This window comes from Nyctereutes procyonoides, unplaced genomic scaffold (genome assembly GCF_905146905.1).
Source record: "Nyctereutes procyonoides isolate TBG_1078 unplaced genomic scaffold, NYPRO_anot_genome, whole genome shotgun sequence".
NCBI classification, from domain to species: domain Eukaryota; kingdom Metazoa; phylum Chordata; class Mammalia; order Carnivora; family Canidae; genus Nyctereutes; species Nyctereutes procyonoides.
In genome coordinates, this window is record NW_026575133.1 from 49,997,157 (window position 1) to 50,020,249 (window position 23,093).

The following is a 23,093-nucleotide window of genomic DNA, read 5'->3' on the forward strand; positions in this document are numbered from 1 at the left end:
CAGCGCGCTCGCGTGCTCTCCCCCCGGGGCGGCGGGGGCGCTCTAGGGCCGCAGGTTGGAGGGGTCGGATTCCGGGATCTGGAGGATGCGGCACACGGCGCGGATCGGCCGCACCAGCTTCTGGGCCGAGGCCGTGGGCTGCGCCATGGGCCGCCGAGGCTCCGTGCTGCGCCGCGGGGAGGGCCGGGCCGGGGCTGGGGAGCGGGTGCCCCCGGGGGGAGAGTGGGAGCCGGGCCGGGGGGAACGCGCGCCCCGGGTCGGAGACCGCCGAGTGGGGGGGGGGCCGAGAGGCCGGGGGAGGGGGTCGTGCCTGGAAGCGCGGGACCGATCCCGGGTCCCGAGAGAGGCACCGGCGAGGGCGCGGCGCGGCGCGGCGCGGCTAGTGGAGGGGGAGCGCGGCGGGCAGCGCAGCAGGACCTCGCATCGCCATCGCCAGACGCGCAACTGAGAGTGGGGAAGCTGCTCCGCCGGTTTCCTCCTCCAGCACCCTGCGGGAAACAGGAGCCCGTGATTCGGCGGCCCCGCCTGGGCCTGCCCCCTCCCGGGCCCCGGGGGCTTCCGCCAACGCCCCGGCGATGCCACCGGCTGCGCAGGGGGAGAATGAGCCCTTTGTTCCCCCCTCCCCCCCGCGGCACCCGGGCGCCTGCCGAGAGAGGCTCCCCCGGGGCAGCGTGCCAGCTTCCCAGCCGCCCCACCCTCCCGTGGGCCCGGCCCCGGAGCCTGGCAGGCGGGCAGCACCCCCACTATAGGTGCCAAGCCCGGGAACTGGAGCAAAGGGCGGGAGGGGCCGGACCGGGCCGCGGCGGGGCGGGGTGCCCCCCGGGGTGCTAGGGCGGGGCGGCTGGGAGGGGGCAGTGCGGGAGCTGGCAGGGGCAGTCGGGTTCTCACGGGTCAGTGATGGGCGCCCGGCCCGCGCCACCGACCCTGTGCCTCCTGGACCGCTTGCCTGTGGTCCTCCAGCTCCCGCTCTCCCGCTCTCCCGCTCTCCCGCACTCCCGCACACCCCGCCGCACAGGTCTGCCCTGCCTCAGCCTCACCCCACCAAGCTGCTCTTCACCATTCTTGACACAAGCCCCCTTCCAGGGCCCAATAGCAGGCACCGAGTCCGCCTCAGCAGCAGTTCTGAGGAGACCTAGGCACTCCTCTGTCCCTACTCTCAGGGCCTAGGTTTCACCAAGTGTCCAGGAAGGAGGTGGGACCAGAGGAGCCCCCGACACCTGCTCCAGCCTGGTCTTCCGGGGGGGGGGGGGGGCAGGGGGGTCTGTCCCATCCCAATTCCTAGTGCTTCCAGGCCCAGCACTGGAGAGGAGCCCATGGGAGTGGCTCCTGGGAGGGAGGAGAGAGGAGGAGAGGAAATGGGAAAGCAGGGCACCCTCCACCCGAGGAAGCATCCCGGCTCCTCTGCGGGGGTGGTTCCAGAGCACAGACACAAACAGACAGATTCAAACACACACAGACAGATTCAGACACACATTGAAACCCACACGCCCAACGGGCGCTTCCCTTCCCTGCAGGCCCCCACCTCCCACCCTACAACTCCCCTGCCTCCCTAGAGAAGCCATCCTTGGCCTACCTTCACCCAGCCTGGGACAGAGGCAGTATCACCCCCGACCCCCCATCCCGTGGAAGGGATGGGTTCTGGGATTGCCTCCAGCCTGGTCCCAAGTCACACTACCATCCCTGGAGAGAGGAGCCATGAAGAGCTAAGAGGGAATTGTCTCCCAAGAGACTGAAAGACCGGCAGGAATCCTTTTACCAGTCGAGGAGAAGAGGAGGGGGCCCAAGAAGAGAAGGCCAGAAGGGGCACCGGGCAGGACTTGGGTCACGTTGGCATAGACTTGCTCAGCCCCTCCGCCTCCCCCCAGAGGCCGCTTCTGTGGCAGGGCAGGCTGGTAGGGGTTGTTTACATGACTGAGTTATTAACACTCCCTTCCTCCCCCAGCTCCCCTGAGGGGTGGCCTGGACCTGAGTGCACAAGGGGAAATGATCCTGGAGGGTCTAATGAGAGCTGTGATGCCAAAGCCCCAAGCCCCAGATCCCCACCCCCCAACCACACACACACACACACACACACACACACACACACACACACACACACACACGGCTGGCTCCAGGGTATGGGTAGGGGGGTGGAGTGTGCCTGTGGTCCCCCATCTGTGTCCTCTGGCAGCCAAAGCTCGTGGGAGAGTCTGGGGGTAGATTTAATCAGCTGAGGGCCTAGATGAGGCTGGGCAGGGCAGGGTGGGAGCCTGGGCAGTCCTGGGCCCTGAGGGCCTGTCACTTATCCCCAAAGGAGTTGGGGACTGTCCCAGGGGAGCAGGACAGATATCTCCCCACACCTCAACCCCAGTTGCCATGTCTGCTTTGTCAGGTCACCGTCTCTGGACCCCAAAAGGACTCTCAGGACAGGCTCCTGAAATGCCTGGGGGGTCATGGGGGGGTCGAGGGAGAAGGCCCTTGCCGCCCTCACCCAGCTGCCCATCCTGCTCCACAGCCCATGCCACCAGCCCACAGAGCCCTTGGAGCCGGCTCTTCTGTGCCTGAGGACGGAGCAGATCTAAGGAGACACACAAAAGATACAAACACAGAAGGAAAGCCACACACGCGTGGACACAATGCTGGCTTCACGGACAAAGGCAAGCTGACCAGCACCCCCAGAAGTGCAGGGGCCCACCCTGGGCTCACACCGACCCCTCATGCGCCCGCACACACATACACACAGATACACACACACACACACACACACACACACACTGCTACACACATTCGTGCTGACAAGCGCAGCAGCACTCACGAGCCGGCTGCCCTCACGCTGTCCCCAGAGCCCCTTACCTGGGCAAGCACAGTGCCCCTCGGGTGGAACAGCCCCCTGCCCAGGGGAGGGCAGCAGGCGGGGGCGGGGGAAGGAGCCCCGGAGAGTCAGGCCAAGCTGCCACTAATCCGGGCGGGGAGAGGGGGGGGGCACCCACGTCAGAGCGGGGACTGCCGGGTGGAGGGCATCTGAGGACATCCCCTCCCACACACGCGGCCGTCTGGGCACCTAGCCCTACTTCCCCAGCCCCTCCATCCTTCAGACAGCTGAGGCTGGCCTCCCCCCACCCCGCCCCCCACCCTTGTGGCAACGCCTGGACCAGGGGGCATGGGGGAGGAGGAATACTGGGGAGAATTCTCCCAGGACTTGGGGTGAGGGGGAGAGGAAGGGAAGTGTCTGAGATGCTTTTGGAGCCAGGAGGAAGCTCTGGAGCAGATGCCCCCTCCCCTCATGCCCACCCACCCACACCCCTGACCTAATTCCTCTTCTCAGTCCACACCTCCCCAGTGCCCCCCCTCCCTCCCCCAACCTCCCCTCCCCTGCAGTCTAACCACCCCGGTAGAGAGAGCTACCTCATTCTGCCCCAGGCTCAGGACCTTCTGCCTAGCAACCCAGTTCCGGGCGGGGTGGGGCAGGGGGGGTGGGATGGGGGGTGCACCCAGGATTTTCTGAGTAGCAGGCCTCATTTTTCTGCTGGGGTTTCTGTCCCCTACCCAGCTATCAGGCATCCTGGTCAGTCCCTGATGTCTATCTAGGACAAGAGGTGAGAGCCTGGGTGCTCCTGTCAACCCCCTCATGGGCGGGGCAGTGCCAGTCCAGACTCCCCAACTCAGCCTGGGCCAGGGCAGTGTTGGAACAAGAGGCTGACTACCTGCCGCCCAAGAGTGGCAGGTGGGATGGCAGTGGGGGCCGAGTGCACACAGAGGCCAGGGGCAGGAAGGGGGACCTGGACACACAAGGGCCACAGGCCAAAGGGGGCCAAGGAGTTGGGGGGAGGGAGCCATCTGAGGTCCAAAGGCAGGTGGGGCGGTGTGGAGGCAGAAAAGAGGAGGCCAGGAATTCAGGACCACACACAGCTGGCTCCTGGGAGGCGATGGAGGAGACCCTCAAACAGGCAAGGTGGATGGGGAAGCTGGAGGGTAAACCCATGGAGGCCAGTGCCTAAGGCCAAGCAGAAGTGTGTTCTTCCCAGGGACATCTCCCTTCTCAGTGCCCAGAGCTCACTTGGGGGCCCAGCACATCTGTGCTCCAGGCCAGTTGGAACAGAGGCCCCGCCTTGATCTGCCTGGGCATAGCGGTGGATGATGGAAGGCTGAGGGGGACAGGGGCAAGCCAGAGCCTCTGGGGCCTGAGGGCCTGGAATCCCCTGCAGAGGGAAGAAGCGTCAGTGGTGGCAGATGTCTCAGTGATTCTGAGGGACATGGAGGGCTCCAAGGAAAGCCCAGCCCACACCCAATGTTCCAGTCTCAGGAAGGCGTGTATGCTTGGCCAGAAATGCTCCAGAATTTATAATTCCCCTCGGCCCTTCCCCTCTGGCTTCAGAATGTCCTGGAACCCATGTAACTACAGCAGCCACTTGGCAAATGTGTGCTATAGAGACCCTGGCATTACCAAGGAGATACAGCGCACAGAGATGAAAGTGCAAGGCTGTCTCCTCCCTCGAGGAGCTTATACTCAATTTGTGCATTTGTTCTTTCACCATTGAACAGTTGCTGGGGCCTCTTATGTGTCAGGCTCCATGCTGGGCACCATGTGGTGACTATGGGAGTCAGCATGTTAGCAGGGTGCTTCTGGTCCCACTCCAGGGAAGTCGGGACAGGGGGCACTTCACAGAGGAGGGGATGCTTGGGCTCACAAGTCAGACAATAAATAAGTGAGCCTTTACCACTGAGCCATGCATGTATGACAATATTTCACTTTGACTAAACCACTATTTGTTCCAGGCTGGAATACAAAAGTGAGTAAGATGCAAGTCTGTTCTTTATGGAGTCACAACGAAAGGGGGAGAAAATCTAATGTGATCAAGGCAAAAACAGATTGTAAGAATAGATATGGAGAGGTCTGGATGAGCAATCAGTTCCAAAGGGGCAGGGGGTGTGCTCACAGAGGGCTTCCTGGGACAGGCGGTGTCTGAGTGGGGATCACAGGGCAAATAGGAACAGGACAGAGAATGGGGTAGAAGAGGAAGATCATGCGAGGGCAACAGCATGGAGCCAATAGATTGACAGAGGTGGCAGATGCAAGCAAGTCAGGTTTAGGGGAGGCCAGCTGCGTGGGGAGGGAAGGGTGATGGGCATACCGGCACAGCCCACGGTGTCCCCAGGACTGGGAGCAGGCCAGAGATCAGGACCCTTGGGAGCTTGAGAAGGGGTTAGCCAGTCAGGGAAGGCTTCTTGGAGAAGGCAGGTCTCTAAGGAAGGCTATGGGGGCTGGGAAAGAAAGGTTGTTGAGAGGGCAGGAGATTCATACAGCTGGAGCAAAGGCGGGGGGGGGGGGTACGTGAGCGCCCAGGAGTCAGAAAAGGCACTGCCTTGGAGCTGTAGGGCAGCCAGGCTAGCCAGGAGGCTGGGGGAGGGGAAGGTGAAGATCTTGGGCCTAAGAAAACTGTCACCATTTGTACCCAGGGGCCCGGGGGACCCTGCTGCCCACTCTAAAGCCCATCTTCAGAATGAGAGCAAGCAAAGCTTCAGCAACGTCAACACCCCATAGCTTTAGGCCTCCCCCCAGTGCCCTTTCCTCTGGGCTTATGTTTCATTCACTCCTTCATTGCATACTCCTCTCTTGTGCACCCCCAGGGTTCCGGGGTGTGGATCCTGCCATTCCATGTCTATCACAGCAACTTCTGGGCGAGCTTGCCTCATGAGACAGGGCCCCCACGCACAGGCAGCCTCACCAGGGACAAGCTACTTCATCTCTCCAAGTGTCCGTTTTTCCATCTGTGAAATGGGCCTAAGCCCTACTTGCAGCCTTGTCAGGAAGATTCGAGGAGACCATCTCTATGAGATGCCCAGCACAAGGCCGGGTGCACAACCGGTGTTCAATACAGCTCTGTCTCCTTCTTCTGGCCTCCTCTCATCTACTTAGACACACACAGTGATGAAGCCACACTGCCTGGTTCGAAGATGAGTTCCACCATTTATTAGCTATGTAACCTCGGGCAGATCACCTGCCCTCTCTGTGCCTGTTCTCCCATTTGTAAAATGGGTGTTATAATAATAGTACCTGCCTCTGGAGGTTGCTGTGAAGATTAAGTGAATGTATGTTGGGGGCTCCAAGCAAGAGCTGCTGGGTAGTCACGTTTGAGATACCAGCTATTCCTAGACTCCACATCCTGAGTATCTTGAAGCATGCCCGGTACCCGGGAAATACTCCATAGGGGTTTTCTGAATGAACAAAGGAAGAGATGAGACAACACCACGATGCAAGGGAACACCGAGATAAGAAATCACTGAACACCAATATGTGAGGGGCTAAACCACTCCGGCCGATTAAGTGCCTTCCCCAAATAAAACCCAGATAATCCCCACACCAAGAGTTAATCCATACTCTTCAGGTCACTCAGGGTGACCACCCTATTTCCCCTCTTCCCATCCACCTCTTTGCTTAATCAAAAGTGGGAAGGAAGAGCAGGCATGGGGTGGCCGAGGGGAGCAGCCTTGGGATAGTGTGGTGAGACCAGAACCCAGGGGCAGGGGAGGGCAAAGCCCTTGAGGCTGCCCCAGGGATTAGCATAGGGGATGGAGTAGAGTCAGCTGGGGCAAAAAGCCTGGATCCCAGAACAGGGGAGACTCCATGCATGGGGCAGAGGGGACCAATGACCACAAACAACAGGAAGGAGCAGCAGAGAGGGCCATTGGAGGCCAGACCAGAATTCTGCATCGTTTCCCAGCCAGCCAGCCAGCCAGCCAGAGGCCAGGCCCCTCTAGGGCAGGGCTCTGGCCAGACTCCCAACCCCGCCCTCCTTGACCTGGAAGCTAGAGGCAGCCCAGACCCTGGCAGCTGCTGCCCTCTCGCGGCCATTCCGAAGACATGCAATGCCCCCAAGGCCATCTGGGATGTTTACAGGAACTCAATACCCCTAGAGCTGCCTCCTAGAGACCCCTGAGGGCCCACAGAGGCAGTTGGTCTCCCCAGGCCTAACTGTTTACAGCTCCAGTTAATCCCCATGAAACTACTGTGCTGCCCAGAGTTCCCTCCACACCTCTGCTCCCACTACCTTCTGCTTCCCATCAAGGTCCAATGCCATCTCCTCTGCTTATAGTCTCAGACTCTGACCCCTCTCCGGGGTGTCCTCCCCACCACCACCCCTAGTCTCCCACCTGTGTTCTCAGAAGTCTCCAAGAGCTTTCTGTGACAGTACTTGCCACATCACAACTATATGTCAATGGCTACGTGCCCCCACCAGGAGACTGGTCCCAAAAGGTCTGTCCTTTTAGCCCCCATCCTAGGCCTGGACTGGCCTGTAGCAAGCTGTTTAGCATTGTGTACTGTGAGGACCAGGAATATAAAACCAGGACAAACAGAACACTTTTATATGTTTATTTACCAAAATGTGCATAAACCTGACCTCATTCACCAACACAAAACACAACCAGGGAACACGCGCACGTGCGCACACACACACACATACACATACGGGGCCTTAGAGGAGGCTGTCAAGTACTTTGAAGGACAGGAAGGAATGAACACAGATGGGTGGACTTTTGGCTTCATTTGCAGAGGTCTGGGAAGGGCTCTGGTCCCACACACCCAAGAGGGTATAAGGATGAGAAAGGCAATAAATAGAATCATGGGCCCAGCCTGCTTTGGTACATCACAGGTATATCCCTGTGCACCGCCCCAGCCCCTAATCGAGAGCAGGAGCCAGGAGGACACAGCCTGAGCAGCTGGTGTAGGCAGGTCAGATGTGTACCCAGTCGCCCCCTCCAAGCAGTCCCTGGTACCCCATAAGGCAAGAGGTAAGACTCGGCCAGGCTCTGCAGATCCTAGCCATTCATGTCTGAAGAAATGGTCTTTTTCCTTGTCCGAACCTTCAGGGAGCGCGAGGTACCCTGAGGGGAGAGAGCAGACAAAACGGGAGGTGTAGGCCAAAGTCCCTGGACAGCCCGCCTCCCTCACGCCTTCCTGGCCACTGACCTCCCGCACGGGCGGCTTCCTCTTGACCACACGCAGGCTCTGGCTGCGGTTGAGAGGCTTCTCTCGGGGCCGGGCAGGTGGCTGGGGGACTGCCTCTGTATCCGACCAGCATTCATCATCGGTGTCGCTGTCCTGCAGCCCCCCTGCCCGGTACCCTGAATAGAGGAGAGAGAGGCCAGGGAGCCGAAGCTGGGCATTTCCACAGTCTGAAGGCCTGGGGCCCAGCCACGCCTTCTTCTAATCCCCGGGGAAGCCACAGCTCAAATGGAAGGAGCATCCCTCTTGGAACAAACAGCTCCAGATCTCTCTCCTACTCACCGATGGGTCGCCTGCAAAGAGGTACTTGGTCCTCCAGGTAGAGGGGATCCTGGTAGGCAGGGGCAGGGGCATCAGGAATAGAGCGCAGGTCCTGCATGGAGAAGCTTCGTAGCCTTCCGGCCAGTGCCCCCTGACTCTGCAAGAGATGGGGAGCCGCTGCATCACCTGGAGGGATGGAGCAGGGGATCCTAGCAGCATCCTCTATTCCCAGGTCTGAACCAGGGCAGCTGTGCAGGGAAATTAAGCACGGACTGGCAGGTCATCACTGGGGCCCTGGCCTCAGAACTGAAAGCAACTTAGTAACCTTCTAGCTCCATGTCTTTGTGCTGCCAACAGGAAATGAAGGCCCAGAGAGCAGGATTTACCACTCACGGTCACTGGCCCAGCTCCATCCTCCGGCCAACACCCCACCCATCACCTCCTACCCTGTCCCCTGGCATGGTCTGGTGCTCTCTCCCAGCTCCCTGACAGAGAGCTGGACTCCCCCAGAAGGGGGTGGGAGGGCTGCTGGAGGGCTGGGGCCCAGGTCACCTTGGTGGCAGCCTGTACAGCGGCCGAAGCAGCAATGTTGAGGCCCCGCTTCCCAAAGCTGAGCATCGTCTCATAACTGCGCTCCTTGGCCTGCACGATGCAGGTGTCAATCTCCTGTGGAGGGCGGGGAAGGGGGAAGAGTTCAGGTACACAGTGGGAGTCATCCTTCCTCCGCAGACCCAGAGAAGCCACTGCGTCCTGTGCCTCCCTGTCCACCCCCACCTACAGGGCGCTGGCAACCACACCAAGGGCAGGGCTCCCCACCCACCCATTCCCCCACCTCAGGGGATGACCATGCTCAGCCTTCTCCCACTGTCCCCAAAACAACTGCCAGCTCTGCACATTCACATGTGCTCCCAATTGATTATCGCAAAAGAGGAAAAAGGCTACTTTCTATCAAGGTCCCACAGCTAAGGGCAACAGGACTCAGATTAGAACCCAGATATCATCCAGTATTCTGAACCCCGAGTCCAGGGTCCTTTCATTCACACCCACCCCTATGTTTCACTCCCTGACTCCCCCCGAAGTACCTTCTCATGACGGGACAAGGACGGGTGGACAAACTTTCGGTAAAGCAGGCTGGCCCCTTTGGTGTAAGGTGAGAGCAGCCACAGCACAAAGGCCATCTTGATCTCATAGTAGAAAGGGAACCTGTCAGAGGACAGGGTGGGCAAGGTCAGCAGGGAGCCAGGCTGAGTGGTCCAGCACCTCCCCACAGCCCATAGGCCCCCTGCATGCATACCAGGAAATAAAGATGTCTGTGAAGGTCTCCACCGCCATGAATAGTGCAAAGACTATCCAGTACATCATCCATCGGACCTGGGGGTGGGGGTGGGGGTGTCAGAGGCCAGCAGCTGAGCCTGCAGAGCCAACTCCCCTGTCCTAGGCTGACCCAGAGATTCCAGAGAGCCTGTCCTGCTGCATTCTCCTGGCAACTGGTTGGCCCTAGAGTTGCCTCTGAGAAACTGCCACTCATTTCTGTACCCACCCCCAAGAAGCTTCACCCACATGATTCTGCATGGGCACCCCAATCGCCTGCCTTCCAACCACACCCACTCTGCTTAGGATATGCCACCTGCTTATGCCCCTGGAGGCAGGGGATGCCAGTTCAGACCCTCCCCACTTTGCCAAGTCCCCCCAGACCTGAATGAAGCCCTCCCGCCCACAGCCACACTCACATATTCACGAATGTTCTTGGTCTTCACAGCCTTGTAGGAAGCATAAGCTGGGTATAGCATCCCAAACACCAGCCTAGAAGAGCAGCCCATAAAACAGAGGGGGAATATGAGCAGCATCCTGTCCTCCTCGCCCCACCAGGTGGCCACCTCCCTCACAGATGTGAAGTGGCAAGGGCCTACCTGTTCTTCCCGCTTGGCTTGCACAATGTGTGCCTGAGTCAGTGCCCTGGAGGCCACCTCCCCACCCTGCTGTTTACAAACACCCCAAGCCTGCCCGGGCCTGCATCAGTGGCCTTTGGGTGCATGATCGAGCGGGAACACACACAGCCGCACACAGGTGGGTGGGAGGCAGGCTGCTGAGTTGGTGAGAGCACCAGGCTGTCCGCTCCCGTGGACATGCCATCAGGTCCACGGCCACCAGACCTGGCACTGCCAGGTTGCAGATAGGAATACTGGAGCCACATGGAGTACTAAAAGGTGAGAAGAGGCCAGAGTGGGGGGCTGAGGCCAGGATGGTGAGTCAGGTGACTGCTCAGAAGGGAAGCAGGCACCTGGAACGTCCGCCCACGACGTGCCACAACACCTTGTGTTTGCTAAGGGACTGCAGGTCGGCCTGAAGTCCTCTGCCCCACACACCTGTCTGCCTGCGGTGTGTGTGACTGCGGGAGGGGTGGCCACGAACCAAGGAGGCTTGAGGGCTGGAGGACAAGCCAGGGTACCCCATGGCACGTGCAGGCCCGCAGGTCCGTTAACCCTCCCGGTGAGTGTTGAGGGAGCCCCACAGGAAGCCCCTTTCCCATCAGATGTCCCCGTGTTCCAGATCAGGAGCGCTGTGGCTCCTGGGGATAGAAGGTGTAGGAAGGCACCCATACTCACACCACCAGGCGACAGATCATCCAGGACACCATCCTGCAGCCTCGGGGACGAAGGGGGAGGGGATCCCCCAAGAAGAGGAGCAGAGGGACGCTCAGGCGGGGCTGGGACGGGGGCTCGGCGGGAGCGCGGGAACCAGAGGGGCGCTCGGGCCGCCCCGCCCCTGAGTCTGCGGTGCGCGGAGCCGGAGGGGTGGGGAGCCCGGTGCCGAGGCTCGGAGGCCGGGCTCGGGGGCACGACTCGGGAGCCCGGGGCGGGCGCGTCCTCCCTCGCCGCCGCGCTCCTGGGCGGATGCCGCTCCGGGAACCAGGTGTCGGGCTCCCGCCGCGCCGCTGGGCGGGTCCGGCCTCCGCTCGCCCCGGCCCCCGCGGTCTCGCGGCTCCCGGCCACCGGCACCGGCCTCGGGGCGGAGTCTGCAACTCACTTGAAAGTTGCACGGAACTGCGCGCTGCCCAACCCCTGGGCTCCGGCGCCCGGCGCAGGCGCAGAGCGGCCCCGGAGGGGGCGGGGCGAGGGCGAGGAAGCCGGGGGCCCGCCCCTTAAAGGGCGACCCGCCTCCCCGTCGTGCGTGGGGGCCCGCGCGCCCAGGAGCCCGCCGGCGTTGGCAAGATCCAGGGGTGGGAAACCGCAACAAAAAAGATGCAGAGGAGGAAACTTGGACTCCACAATTTTCGCGGCTCTTCCCTGGCTGCCCCCTTTTGCCTCATCTTTCCCTTCTGTAAAATGGGGAAAAGTCCTGGGCCGGGCGCAGGATCCCGCTTCCAGGCTCACGCACAAGGGGAGGGAGGCTTGGCGGAGCGCCGGACGATCCAGGTCTCGCAGCTCCGGGGCAGGAGATGCATAAGCGCCTCCGTGACGCTGAGATGACCCAGAAAGAAAGCGGGAGGAAGTGGGAGAGGGGAGCTGTCGTCACATGCGTGGCTCATCATCCCTTTGAGACTCACCCCGAAGAGTGGGCTTCAGGAGTTGACTTCTCTCAGGGATACCTCTCCAGAGGCACATACCTGGGCGGACTGACCACGAGACATTCTGGACAGAAAGCCCCCAGCCCCCACCCCCACCCCACCCCCACCCACGCCTTCTTCACCAGACCTTTGAAATTCCACCTATTTCTGTGAAGACAGAACACAAATGTCCCCGAGAGCTGAATCATATCAACAATTGCCACTTAGTAGCTAATTTTTGTGTGCAAGGTCTTGACCTTTACAAAGATTGCCCCCTCCCCCCCCCCTTTTTTTTCCCACCATTGATGAAAAGTAACATCATCTAGTGGCATTTGTTGCTGGATGATGGGTGAATGAAGACAGAATGATCAGTCTTCTGAACACAGCTCTGGAAGGTGAGAGGGAACGGAGAAGCTCCTCCAGGGGCAGGTGTATATGGGGAAGAAAGTGGGAGGCTCAAAGGAGAAGGCAGGCTTGGTTGCTTCCAGAACTTTGTATGTAGGATTGCATGCTTTGTATCTCTTCTGCACAGTGCCCCATTCCTCCCGCTGACAATGGGGACTGTGCCCTTCACCCTGCGCAGCCTCCCCCCTGCTTCACGGGGCTGGCAGCAGAGTTACCTAGAACCATGGGGATGGGAAACTTGAACAGTTATTACTTTTTATTAGAGCCATAGTTAACTCCCATCACCTATTGAGAGGATGGAATAAATAATGATGGGGGCCAGGGAAAGGAGGCTTCCTGGGAATAAATAAACACAAGGTAATTATGTAGTCTTAATTACTATCATCCATTTTATTGGTGATGTGGGGTGTGAGAGCTAGCAGTGAAACTGACCCACAGGAGAAACTTCCCTGAGGCCTCCCTCTTTCCCATCTAACCACCCCCTCACCCTGGGCCTCTCTCCTACCCTATGTTGGAAGAACAAGAAACTCCAAGAGCCAGAGTCCCACCCTCCATCTCTAGCCACAGACGTTGTGAAAATCTGCGCCTAGAAAAAAGGATGTGGTAACTCCATAGGGGGCCAGCTCAGGAGGAGCAGGGGGCTGCGGTAGAGGGAAGAGCACCCGTTCCTCGGGAGATAAGGGTGCCTGGGCTGTGTGCATGTGCACCGCGGGCCCTTTGGTCCCTGCTGAAGAACCACGTCCTCCCTGGCTGCCTTCCAGAGTCACCTGACCTGACCTCAGCATCTACCCTCACTTGCTGGTGAAGAGCTCTCTTGTGCCCACTTTAAGACCTCTCTCCCCAAAAGACCACCCTGGAGGGGAAGGGCTCTCACATAGAGACTCCTGGTCCTCATAACGGCACTAGGAAATCTAATGGACATCAGAGGTGTGCTCCTGGGAGCAGGGCCCAGCGTGGAGGGGTGTGCGGCTGGGAGCTGAGGGGTGTCATCCTCAGCTCTGCAGAGTGAGTGGACTCTGTCTCTCATGGCCTTTGGTCATGAGATGTTGACATAGTTACCCAGCTACACTGGATTGCTAAGCAACTCTCTGGACACACAGATGACCCCCAGGGCAGGTGACCAGGCAGGCATACAGCAGGCCTCATTCCCTGTGGCATTCAAGAGGAGGAGTGTCTCCCACCCCTGGAAGGAGTCCTAGGGGGAGTGACAGTCAGAATGATGTTTATCTTTCTACCGGGCAACAGAGTGCCAATGTATCTGGGAGGCTCAACCCACTTCCCTTGGCAACTTCTCCCTGGCACAGCGTGAAGGGCCATTCCCCGTTTGAGAAAGCAGAGCAGGAATTCCCAGGATAGTGTGGCTGGGGGACCTGTGAGGCACCTGCTAAGCCAAGAGCATATGGATATGGTTTCAAGAGGTGGAACCCCAGACATGGCACCTGTGAGATTCACCATTGTGAGGTTTGGCCAGGGGCAGGTTTGTCTGGGCACCTGAGGCTACAGGTGAGACATAGGGCTCAGGGGCTCTGAGACTGATGGATAAGAAACCCAGGTCCACAGATAGCAGTTCTCTCCAAAGATCAGCCTCCTTTCCCACTAAGTACCCTTCTCTGAGCCACCTCTGCATCTCATGGAGACCCAAGGACCAATACAAGTCACAAGTCTGTGTCAGACACACTATTCCATGGGCTATCCATATACGAATATATTATACATTTCATGCATGTAAATCTCACACTAACCGTGTCAGCTAGGTGTCTTGATTATCCACATGTTATAGATGAGGAAACGGAGATACAAATGGGTGAAATAACATGGCTGAGGCCACGCCTGCTGCTAAGTAGCAGAATTAAGAGTTGACAGAGTAGGTTTTATCTACTTCACAGAAGGAGAAACCAAGGGCCACGGAACTCAGTGGACTTGCTTGAAATCTCACACCTAGGGCAAGGGCTGGCAGTAGTGGAGTGGAGGGGAGAGGTGAGGAGAGGGACTGCTGCGCTTGTCTTTGGCCATGTTGGTTGGAGTTGACCTGGCAGAGGGACAGGATTGCATGCTTTGTATCTCTTCTGTAGTCTCGGTGGGGCCCCAAGACTGGGAGCTCCAGGAAGAACATTTGGGTCATGAATCAGCCCCAGGTGGTAGACTCAGGTAGTAGTCACACTTGCTCTGCACCCGAGTGTCATCACCATGAACTCCTGACCCCAGCACCAGCTGATCGTGGGGTACCCACTTGCACCTCTGGAAAAAAGCAAGGAAGAAGGGGGTCTGAACGCTGATGCTGGCCCCCTAAAAACAGTAGGGACAGAGAGAGCACAGCCCTGGCTCTGTTCTTAGTGAAACAGCTGCCTCTCACTGTAGCCATTGGACACCTGAGAGTCAGTAATGGGGTGGGAAATTTTTATTTGCAGCAGTGAATCATCACATTGCCCCTGAGTGCTCCTGGGCATCCTGCCACCAGTAGGCCCTCACACAGTCTGGACACAGAGAAGTTTCCCCACCCCATGCCTTCTCCACTGGCCTTGCAGCTCAGAGCTGTCTATTCCCAGCATACAGCAGAGGGCAGCAGAAGCTTGGCTCCCAGGTGCTGCTTCTACCGGACCCTCACCCCCTCTATCGCTCAGCTTGCAATAAAAGGCAATGCCTGCGGCCTGCCTCTGTGGATCGGAGAAGCCCTAGGATCCCTAAGATGCTCTCTAGCTCTATTCCACTCTTGGCACCCACCCAGTTGGCCCAGGTACTTGCAGAGCCCCCGGAGTGGCCAGCTCTTGAACCACCACAGCCCAGAGGTGGGGCTGAACCAATGGGTGGTCTGAAGCTGGGGCAGCTAGAGTAAAGAAGAACTGAAAGGCTTTTTTCCAGGTGGTCTCCTGTCCACAGGTGAGCTGGATTCAGGCTCAGAGCAGGAAACTCTAGTGAGAACAGAGAGAGCCCCCAGAAGAACTCAGGGTCTGCTTTGTTATTGCTTTGGGCAGAGGGGCTTTGCCCCCGGGAGACCAAGCTGGTACCCAGAGGCAGGCACCACCATTCTCATCCTTATCAGCTACAGGGTAGGCACACCAGGGATGAGCAGAGGAGGGCAGGTGCTGTGTGCCTTCTCCAAGAAAAGAGTCAAGGTGATGAAGGAGACCGTCCTTAGGCCACACTGAATCTGGACATATGCACACAGAAGTGGGAATGTCAACAGGTGCGTGTGCATGTGTAACTGAGGGTGTCCATCAGCGTCCCTGGGTGCATGCACAAGGAGGACAGCATGGTGAGTGAACCCAGTAGGGTGAAGGATGTGGCCGTGGGCTGCAATGCGGAGCGTGAGTAGATAAACACACACCTGGAGCACCGACAAGGAGAGGCCAGAGAGCTGAGAAGATAAGCCGAAAAACAGGAGGAGGGGGTGGCTCTGCCCCTCCCACTCTTCCCCTGGGGCCAGAGCACGGGAAAGTGGCAGATCACAGGGCAGGGGGCCTTTAGGTAGGGGTGTGGGGCCGACATGTGCCCACACATGAGAGGGCACAGGGCCGCCGGCTTGCCTGGTGCATATACAAGTCTTCATGCTGTCACAACTATGGTAAGCGGCTCCCCTGGGCTAGTCCACAGTGTGTGCCCATGCTCACGGGGGACACGGGGGGCATCTGTGAGGGCACGTATGCAGGTTGGTTACATGTGTCTTCACACAGGCACACATGCTGCTCACACAGAGACTTCTATGCTAGCCTCCAGGGGCCACCCGAGCGCCCAGAGGACTTGGCACCGCTCTAGGCACTGAGGTCCACCACTACGTGCCGGTACACGAGCGTCTGTCCCTTGAAGCTGGGGGCCAGGAGCAGCTGAGCGTCCCCCGCAGGCATGTAGCAGAATGCCCGTGGGGCCTGCACAGCCAGCTCCTGGAACCGCACGAACTTTTGGCGCCCCTCATCCCACTGGTAGATCTGCGTGAAGGAGAAATCACTCCCCAGCGCCAGGTAGCGGCGGCCACCCACGAGGAAGGGCTGCATGGCCAGGGAGCCCCGGGAGGGCAGGGCCTGCACCTCGGAGAAGCGGGTGCCCTCCCAGCGCAGGATCTTAGAGTCGCCGATGTAACGGCTGAGGCACAGGTAGCTGTCGCGCCCGGCACGGAAGTGTTTCACAGCCTGGGCATCGGGCACCTGGCTCACCTCACCCTGAGCCACAAACTGCTTCTGGGTGCGGCTCCACTGATAGATCACAGGTGCCTGCGAGCTACTGGACACAATCAACCGTGGCTTGCCCTCACCATCCACAAACTCCAAGTCGGTGTCTCGGTGCCAGGCATGCAGGGCCTGGTGGGAATAGAAGCCATTCTGGTGCCAGCGGTAGAGGCTGGTGGCCCCTGCCTTGGAGCTGTCGGCCACGGCAAAGTACCAGTCGCCGTCGATGCGGAAAGCCTCTAGGTCGTTGGGCTTGCGCACACGCTGTGGGTCGATGTCCTGCAGCTTGGTGAAGCGCGTGGTGTTGGGGTCCCAGTGGTAAATGTAAGAGCCACCAAACAGCTGGGCCACAATCACGTACAGCTGGCCGTCTACCACCATTGGCTTGCAGTGCACCGCGGAGGGGGCTGCCAGGACGAGGAGAGGCAGCATCAGGCGGTGTCAGGCAGCCGCAGACCCCCATCCTGTGCCAGGCCCTCAGGAAAGGGGGTCAGTCCCCTCTGACCCTGGCCCAGAACTAAGGCTCTCCACTACAGCATCCCTGAAGCTCAGCCGCCTTTCACAGCTAGTCATCTGTCTCTGCATCACTGTCTCTTCACCCTTGCCCCTAGGGTTTAAATATAAGCTAAAACACTGAGCACAAAAGAGGTGCCCCTCCATATTGACCGGTTGTTTAGCCATAACGTCAATTGTTGAATTTTTATTGTGTGAAGTCACTGTGCTAAGTGTGAACAGATCGCTTCACTTAATCAACTCTGAAATGGATCCTATTATGTTGCCCATTTCACATCAAAAGGAGCAGGCTCATGGGACGCCTGGGTGGCTCAGTGGTTGAGCATCTGCCTTAGGCTCAGGGCGTGATCCTGAGATCCGGGATCAAGTCCCACATCGGGCTCCCTGGGAGGAGCTTGCTTCTCCCCTTGCCTGTTTCTCTGTGTCTCTCATGAATAAATACAATCTTAAAAAAGAAAAAAAGGAGCAGGCTCAGAGTCTAAGTGACTTGCCCAAAGCTAGCCAGCTGGCCAGATGCCAGACAGGGGAAGAGGAAGAGTCTGATCCCATCTGCAGCCCGGTGACAGAGCCGAGGTATACCCAATGTCAGTTTGATGTTTGCATAGTTGTGTATGAAAACACATTCTCCTAAGCACTCCCACTTTTGAAAGGACTTTTATGCACGAGGATGTCTGCATGAATGTACTTTTGCTCAATAACCAGATTGATATGACCCTTTCTCAGGTATCCAAAGCACATGGGGACACACTTCACCTGTCCTGGTGTCCCGGATCATCACCTCTCCTCTCCTCCTCCCCAGTGCTGCTTTACCCACCCTTCTCCTCCTCACCTCTCCCTTGCAAGAAAGCAGATGCTGAACCTCAGGCTCTGGCAATCACCCCAAATCCCTTCCACAGCCTTGGTCCACCTGCCCAGATCCTCATGATCCCCAGTTCCCGAGCTGCAGTTCAGACCCTCCATGCCCACACTCACAAGAGCACCTCAAATTCCAGCTGGCCATGACTAGGCACATATCTGTGTGCTCCTCTGTGTACTCAATTTCCATTTGTGGCTCTACTCAGTCACCCCCTCCAGAAACCTGGAGCCATCCCCCACAGCTCCCTGTCCCTCACTCCCCCACAGCTGGTCGGCCTCGAGTCCTGTCAACCCTCCCCTCTGCTTTCTAAGACAGTGTGTGGGGGATAGCTGTTATTTCTTCTGTAAATGTTTTCTAGAATTTACCAGGGAGACCATCTGGCCCTGGAGTCTTCTTTTGGGTGAAGGGTTTCTTTCTTTCTTTTTTTTTTTTAATAAATTTTATTTATTTATTCGTGAGAGACACAGAGAGAGAGAGAGAGAGAGAGGCAGAGACACAGGCAGAAGGAGAAACAGGCTCCATGCAGGGAGCCCGATGTGGGACTCAATCCCAGTTCTCCAGAATCATGGCCTAGGCTGAAGGCGGCACTAAACCGCTGAGCCACCGGGGCTGCCCAGGTTTCTTTTTTATAAGGACTTTGAGTCCTTTCAGAGATCATTTAAATTTTCTGTTTCCTCTTGTGTCAGTTCACTCCTCCATTCTAAATATCTCTTTCCATCCCCAGTGCTATTGCCCCAGCCCAGACTCCAGCATGTTCCCGTGATGGTGTGTCTGCATGTCTTACCCAGTGCTAAGCCACTCTCCATACAGCATAGATAGTGTTCTAAAATACACCTTGGTTTGGTTCACACACTCTGCTCAAAACCTGTGCATGACCTGTCTCTTGGGTCTCATCTGCTTCTCTCCACCTTGAACCTTATGCTATAGTCATATGAGCTGCTTATAATTTTTTCACAGACACGTACTCATGTACTAAGCTTTTGCACACCTTCTTGAATTTGCTCATGCTGTTCTCTTTGCCAGAATATCCTTCCCACATTTTTTCTCTGAACACCGCCTTCTAGACTCAGCTCAAATTCAGTGGATCTCAAGCTGAACTCACTAGCCACTCCTATCTCCTCCTTGGTTCACTGGCACCACCCAGTTACTTAAGCCAGGCATTTAGGCATCACCTCTGACTCTCCCTCATTGTTCAAGACTCAGCTCAGGCATCCCCTCTACCAGGAAGCATTCCTTGATTGACCTCAAAGGTAGGCCTCTCCTTTGTGATCTCAGAGCATCGTATTCATATCTCTCTCCTCATACCCACCTATTATATGGATGTTAAATGTGTATGTATTGGCCTCTCCCCAAAGACTGGGAAGTTATTATGGGCAGAGATCATGTCTCTATGCCTCTACCTACAGGAATTCAATGGAGAGGAATGATGGAGCCCAGCACCTCCCTGCCCCCTTAAATCGGAGCCACCACAGCCAGGCTGGGGGTAGGTACCTGGGATTCTATCATAATCTCGAAGCTGCCGTTCAACATAGTCCCACTTGAGGACAGTGCAAGCACTGGCACCTGGCTGGGCCAGAGCCAAATAGAGGTCGCTGGAGTAAAGGAAGGGCTCGGCTGACACTGCTGGGAAAGGCAGGGTCTGGTACAGCACGAAATCTGCAGGGATAAGAGGTGAGGGGTGGGGAGAAGAAGGGTAAGTAAGAGCTTGTTGGGGGAATGGGTGGCTGGCCTGGGGATTGGGGGTGCTTCCAGCAGCATCTGTTGGGCTGCTCTGGGGAGGGCTGCCGGGAGCACATCCTACCCGTGGTGATGCAGTCGAATTCCCGCAGTGGCAGGTCCTGCACCTTGTGCTCTTGGAAGCGAGGAGGGCTGGCGCAATAGATGGGGGCCACAGTGGTGTTGGTGTGTGCCAGCCACTCCACCAGCCACTTTACCTTGCAGTCACAGTTGAGCGAGTTGCCCCGCAGGTCCCTGGATCATGAGGGTGACGGAGGGAACAGAGAGAGGAGCAGGCTCCCAGCTGCTCTGCCCACCCAGGCTCTCTAGGTTTTTGGAAGTAGATACACTCAAGGCTGCTGCTCATTGCAAAGGTTAGGGAAAAGATCCCCTGGGGCTAGACACACTCCCATGCACACATGCTTGGCTAGCAGAGTAGGGGCCCAGTCTCAGACCCTACTGGCATCTCAATTCCTCAAACCTTCTACAATCCTGGGTTGTTTGGGTTTTCTTGTGTGAATACTGATTAATGGTTGTGGCCATGCTATAGGACTTTAATGTATTTAATGTATGTTCAAATCAAACATACATTTAAAAAGCACATATTTAAAAGACATACATATATGTCTTTTATAAACACACACACACACACACACACACACACACACGTGTGTTGTGTAGCTACTTAGCCTTCTAAAAGGCATCCCCAAACCCAAGCACTCCCAGCCTCTCAAGACCTTATGATCTTCCCAATTCTGACTCCCACACCACTCCCTCCAGCGACACGCCCTTCTGTGGCATTGTCAAAAGATGTAGGGCTCAGCCTTACAAGTCACTCAGGATGTCCAGGGGCCGAAAGATGTCTCTAGGCAGTGTCTGCAGGTTATTGTTGGCCAGTGATCTGCAAGAGAGACCCCTGGGTCACCTGAAGATTGTGACTGAGGCCAAAGGCCACAGGAGAGATGGGACTTTGGTCCAATGTGTGTATGGACATGATGTACTCACAGGTGTGTCAAAGACTTGAGTCCTCTGAAGGTGAACTTGGAGAGTGCCCAGATGTCATTATTCTCAATGAAGCTGGAGAAAATGAGAACTCATCTTAGATGCCACTTAGGATCTCAGACCCCCAACCAGCTATTTCCTTCTGTCCCACCTAGATTCCTGCCCATGGTCCTGAGACAGGCTTCCATTCTGATTCTGGTGACATGAAGCCTGTGGTGACAGGGCATTCAGGTAGGGCGGTTTAGGCGGAGGGATGGATGCAATGACCCTCAGCTTGGGTCCTGCAGTCAGAGGATTCAAAGGCTCTCCTTCCCCACTCCCCGCAGCCTTCCTCCTTCAACCTGCCCTCTCAGCCCACCCCACCCAGGCCTGGGGCTCCCTCCCCCCTCCTAGCTGCCATTGCCCGGCTCCTTGCCACACACAGGTACTGGAGGTGTGACAGTCCTGTGAAAGCGTTGTCTCCAATCAGAGTAAACTTGTTGGAGTTGAGTAACCTGGAGAGACAGAGGGGGAGTTAGAGCTTCCAAGGGTGTGACCATCACACCAGCTCCCAGCCTGCTGCCTCCCCCTGGCGCTTCCTCACAGTTCCAAGGCCATGCTGCCCCACAGAGTCCCACCTGGCCCCCACCCCCACCCCAGAGCAGCACTGCAGCAAGACCACCCAATAGCCTGTCCTGGGGCAGATCGCTCCTATCAAGCTGGGTCCTTCCCCACCGTGTGTCTCTCTGTCTCTGTCTCCACTTCTGTTCTGTCCCCCACCCTCACCCCAGCTCATTCAGTCCCTCTCAGCCTGGTAGTGGGTTTTAGGATAACTTGCAGTGAAAAGGAGTTGGAGTAACTCACAGGTACTCTCTCTTGCGACTGGGGCCTCAAGCAGAAGCAGCTCTGTTAAAATTCCACACCCTTACACGCCCCTTCCTGTCAACCCCCAGCTCTTTCTTCAAACCCTGCTCCCTGGGGTCACGTGTCTCTGAGATGACCCCTCTCCCCTGCAGTGTCTACCCTCTGGCACCAGCCCAAGCTACTGCACTCCAGAGGAAGTAAGTCCATTCCTAATTGGGCCCCAAATACCCACTCTTGGCTTTTGCATGCAACCCCCCACCTTCCTTCTCCCCACTGCCACTCCCTGTACCTTTCCTGACTCTAGGCGGATCCACATTTGGTGGCTATCCCATCCAGGGAAGAAAAGGGACACCTGTACATTAATCCATTAATCCACAGTGGCTACCTGCATCTGCTCTATCTGCTCTTCTCTCCCCAGTCTGAGGGAAGGGGGATGGAGGTAGGAGGGTTGTCCGTGCCCTTCTGCTGCCCTACCCCCTACCCACCCTTCCCAAGGCCCTGTCCTTACAGGAACTGCAGCAGTGGCAGGTGGGAAAACGCTCCATCCTGGATCTCAGAGAAGGCAGCATTCACCAGCGTCCTGCAGGGGACACTGGAGTCAGTACAGTGGGGACTATGCAGGGACTGGGGGAGGGGGCACACAAGGTGAACAGGGCGATGGTTCTATGCACACTTGGCCTGGAAACTTCCCAATTCACCAGCCTGGGCTCCCTACCTGGGGCTATCTTTCTCTTCCCTTCATAAACTCATCGCCTTCTTCATCACTGTGCTCACCTCCTGCCTCTCTGAACACCAGTGGCCCCAGGCTGAGCTTCCCCTTCAGCCAAAAGAAGCTTCCATTACCCACACCCTCAAGATCATCCAAACACTCAGTGTGCTGGGTGCTGTTGAGGGATGGGGCACCGGGGATGCTCACCCCAGAAGGTTAGCATCCTGCTCTCAAGGACCACACACCCCACCTAGTCCCTGAGGCCACTGACTGCAAGTGACAGGCTGGCTGGCCCAGCGCAGAGCGAATGGAAGCCCAGGCGGCTGTCCCGTGCCAGGGCTCCCTGTGGGTGTATCTCACTTCCACCCCTCCCCCTGCTTCCACCCTCCCTCCCCCCACAAAAAGCCTTTCTGCCCTTGGCGTGACATCACAGGCAGGGGCCCACATGCCCTTGTAAACAACCCCTCCCCCCCCCCCCCCCCGCGCCCAGAGCCCTGCACACAGTAGGTCTCATTGTTGCCCGCGGTGGTGATGATTCATTCTTGGCCATAAACTCCTGCTTTCCCCGGCCATGGCTGCTGAGACTGCATGACTACAGAACTCTCCACCTGGCTGATGCCTTGACTCTCCAGTCCCCGAGGACCCCCCAAAGTCCTCCCGCTCCCCGCACTTTGTGGAGGGGGAGCAAGGGTTTTCCCCAGGGGCTCTCGGAGCGGCTGCAGCCTGGCTGCCTCCCTGGGCTCCCCCACCTCCCCAGCCGGGGCAGGACACTCACAGAGAGATGACCTCGGAGGGCAGGTTCCTGGGCACTGCCTTAGAGTCCACGCAGAAGGCGGTGTCCCTGGTGCAGGAGCAGCTGGGCGGGCAGGGGGGCGTCTTGGGGGGCCTCTTGGCTCCGACTGGCAGCATCAGACAGCAGCCGAGCGCGGACAGCGCCAGCAGCCCGAGCCCGAGCCCGAGCCCGGAGCCCCGGCCGGCGCGCAGCCCCGCCATGCTGCCTGCAAGCTCTGCCCCGGGCCACCGGCCGCGGCCCCCGCCCCGCGGCTCTCGGCCACCCCGCGCCGGCTGCGCCTCCCCGCCGCCGCCCGCCGCCGCCC

At 58.0% G+C, this 23,093-nt stretch overlaps 3 protein-coding genes and 1 long non-coding RNA gene across 5 annotated transcripts; 1 reads left to right on the plus strand and 3 right to left on the minus strand.

Annotated features, from left to right (window-relative positions):
- Positions 1-40: 40 nt before the first annotated feature.
- On the minus strand, positions 41-2,920 carry HRURF (HR upstream open reading frame). The gene is made up of 2 exons (XM_055346258.1): positions 2,833-2,920; positions 41-488 (listed from the first exon to the last, which is right to left on the minus strand). The coding sequence occupies exon 2, from the start codon at positions 145-147 to the stop codon at positions 43-45; it is 105 nt and encodes a 34-aa protein (XP_055202233.1). The 5' UTR covers positions 148-488; positions 2,833-2,920; the 3' UTR covers positions 41-42.
- A 4,416-nt stretch (positions 2,921-7,336) lies between these two features.
- Positions 7,337-11,304, minus strand: REEP4 (receptor accessory protein 4). Its single transcript, XM_055346359.1, has 8 exons — positions 10,852-11,304; positions 9,976-10,048; positions 9,540-9,616; positions 9,328-9,448; positions 8,798-8,911; positions 8,267-8,402; positions 7,949-8,103; positions 7,337-7,863 (listed from the first exon to the last, which is right to left on the minus strand). The coding sequence occupies exons 1-8, from the start codon at positions 10,881-10,883 to the stop codon at positions 7,798-7,800; spliced, it is 774 nt and encodes a 257-aa protein (XP_055202334.1). The 5' UTR covers positions 10,884-11,304; the 3' UTR covers positions 7,337-7,797.
- On the plus strand, positions 10,057-21,868 carry LOC129523435 (uncharacterized). Of its 2 annotated transcripts, XR_008667112.1 has the most exons (5): positions 10,057-10,452; positions 19,133-19,209; positions 20,600-20,675; positions 21,377-21,484; positions 21,798-21,868. It is a non-coding gene; the product is annotated as an uncharacterized LOC129523435 (long non-coding RNA). The 2 variants fall into 2 exon arrangements; XR_008667111.1 differs by lacking the exon at positions 20,600-20,675.
- On the minus strand, positions 12,287-23,054 carry LGI3 (leucine rich repeat LGI family member 3). The gene is made up of 8 exons (XM_055346358.1): positions 22,772-23,054; positions 21,796-21,867; positions 20,867-20,938; positions 20,448-20,519; positions 20,272-20,343; positions 19,528-19,697; positions 19,218-19,382; positions 12,287-16,764 (listed from the first exon to the last, which is right to left on the minus strand). Exons 1-8 carry the CDS (start codon positions 22,987-22,989, stop codon positions 15,947-15,949), a joined length of 1,659 nt encoding a protein of 552 aa, XP_055202333.1. The 5' UTR covers positions 22,990-23,054; the 3' UTR covers positions 12,287-15,946.
- Between the last annotated feature and the right edge of the window lie 39 nt (positions 23,055-23,093).

Excerpts from the sequence above, each read along its gene's own strand:
- HRURF (XM_055346258.1), bottom strand. The coding sequence starts at position 147 with ATGGCGCAGCCCACGGCCTCGGCCCAGAAGCTGGTGCGGCCGATCCGC.
- REEP4 (XM_055346359.1), bottom strand. The coding sequence starts at position 10,883 with ATGGTGTCCTGGATGATCTGTCGCCTGGTGGT. Across the intron at positions 10,049-10,851 it reads ATGATCTGTCGCCTGGTGGT|GCTGGTGTTTGGGATGCTAT; the intron begins GTGAGTATGGGT and ends CTGCTCTTCTAG. Across the intron at positions 8,912-9,327 it reads CCTTGTCCCGTCATGAGAAG|GAGATTGACACCTGCATCGT; the intron begins GTACTTCGGGGG and ends CGCCCTCCACAG.
- LGI3 (XM_055346358.1), bottom strand. The coding sequence starts at position 22,989 with ATGGCGGGGCTGCGCGCCGGCCGGGGCTCCGGGCTCGGGCTCGGGCTC. Across the intron at positions 21,868-22,771 it reads CCCTCCGAGGTCATCTCTCT|GACGCTGGTGAATGCTGCCT; the intron begins GTGAGTGTCCTG and ends TGTCCCCTGCAG. Across the intron at positions 19,383-19,527 it reads ATTCGACTGCATCACCACGG|ATTTCGTGCTGTACCAGACC; the intron begins GTAGGATGTGCT and ends TTATCCCTGCAG.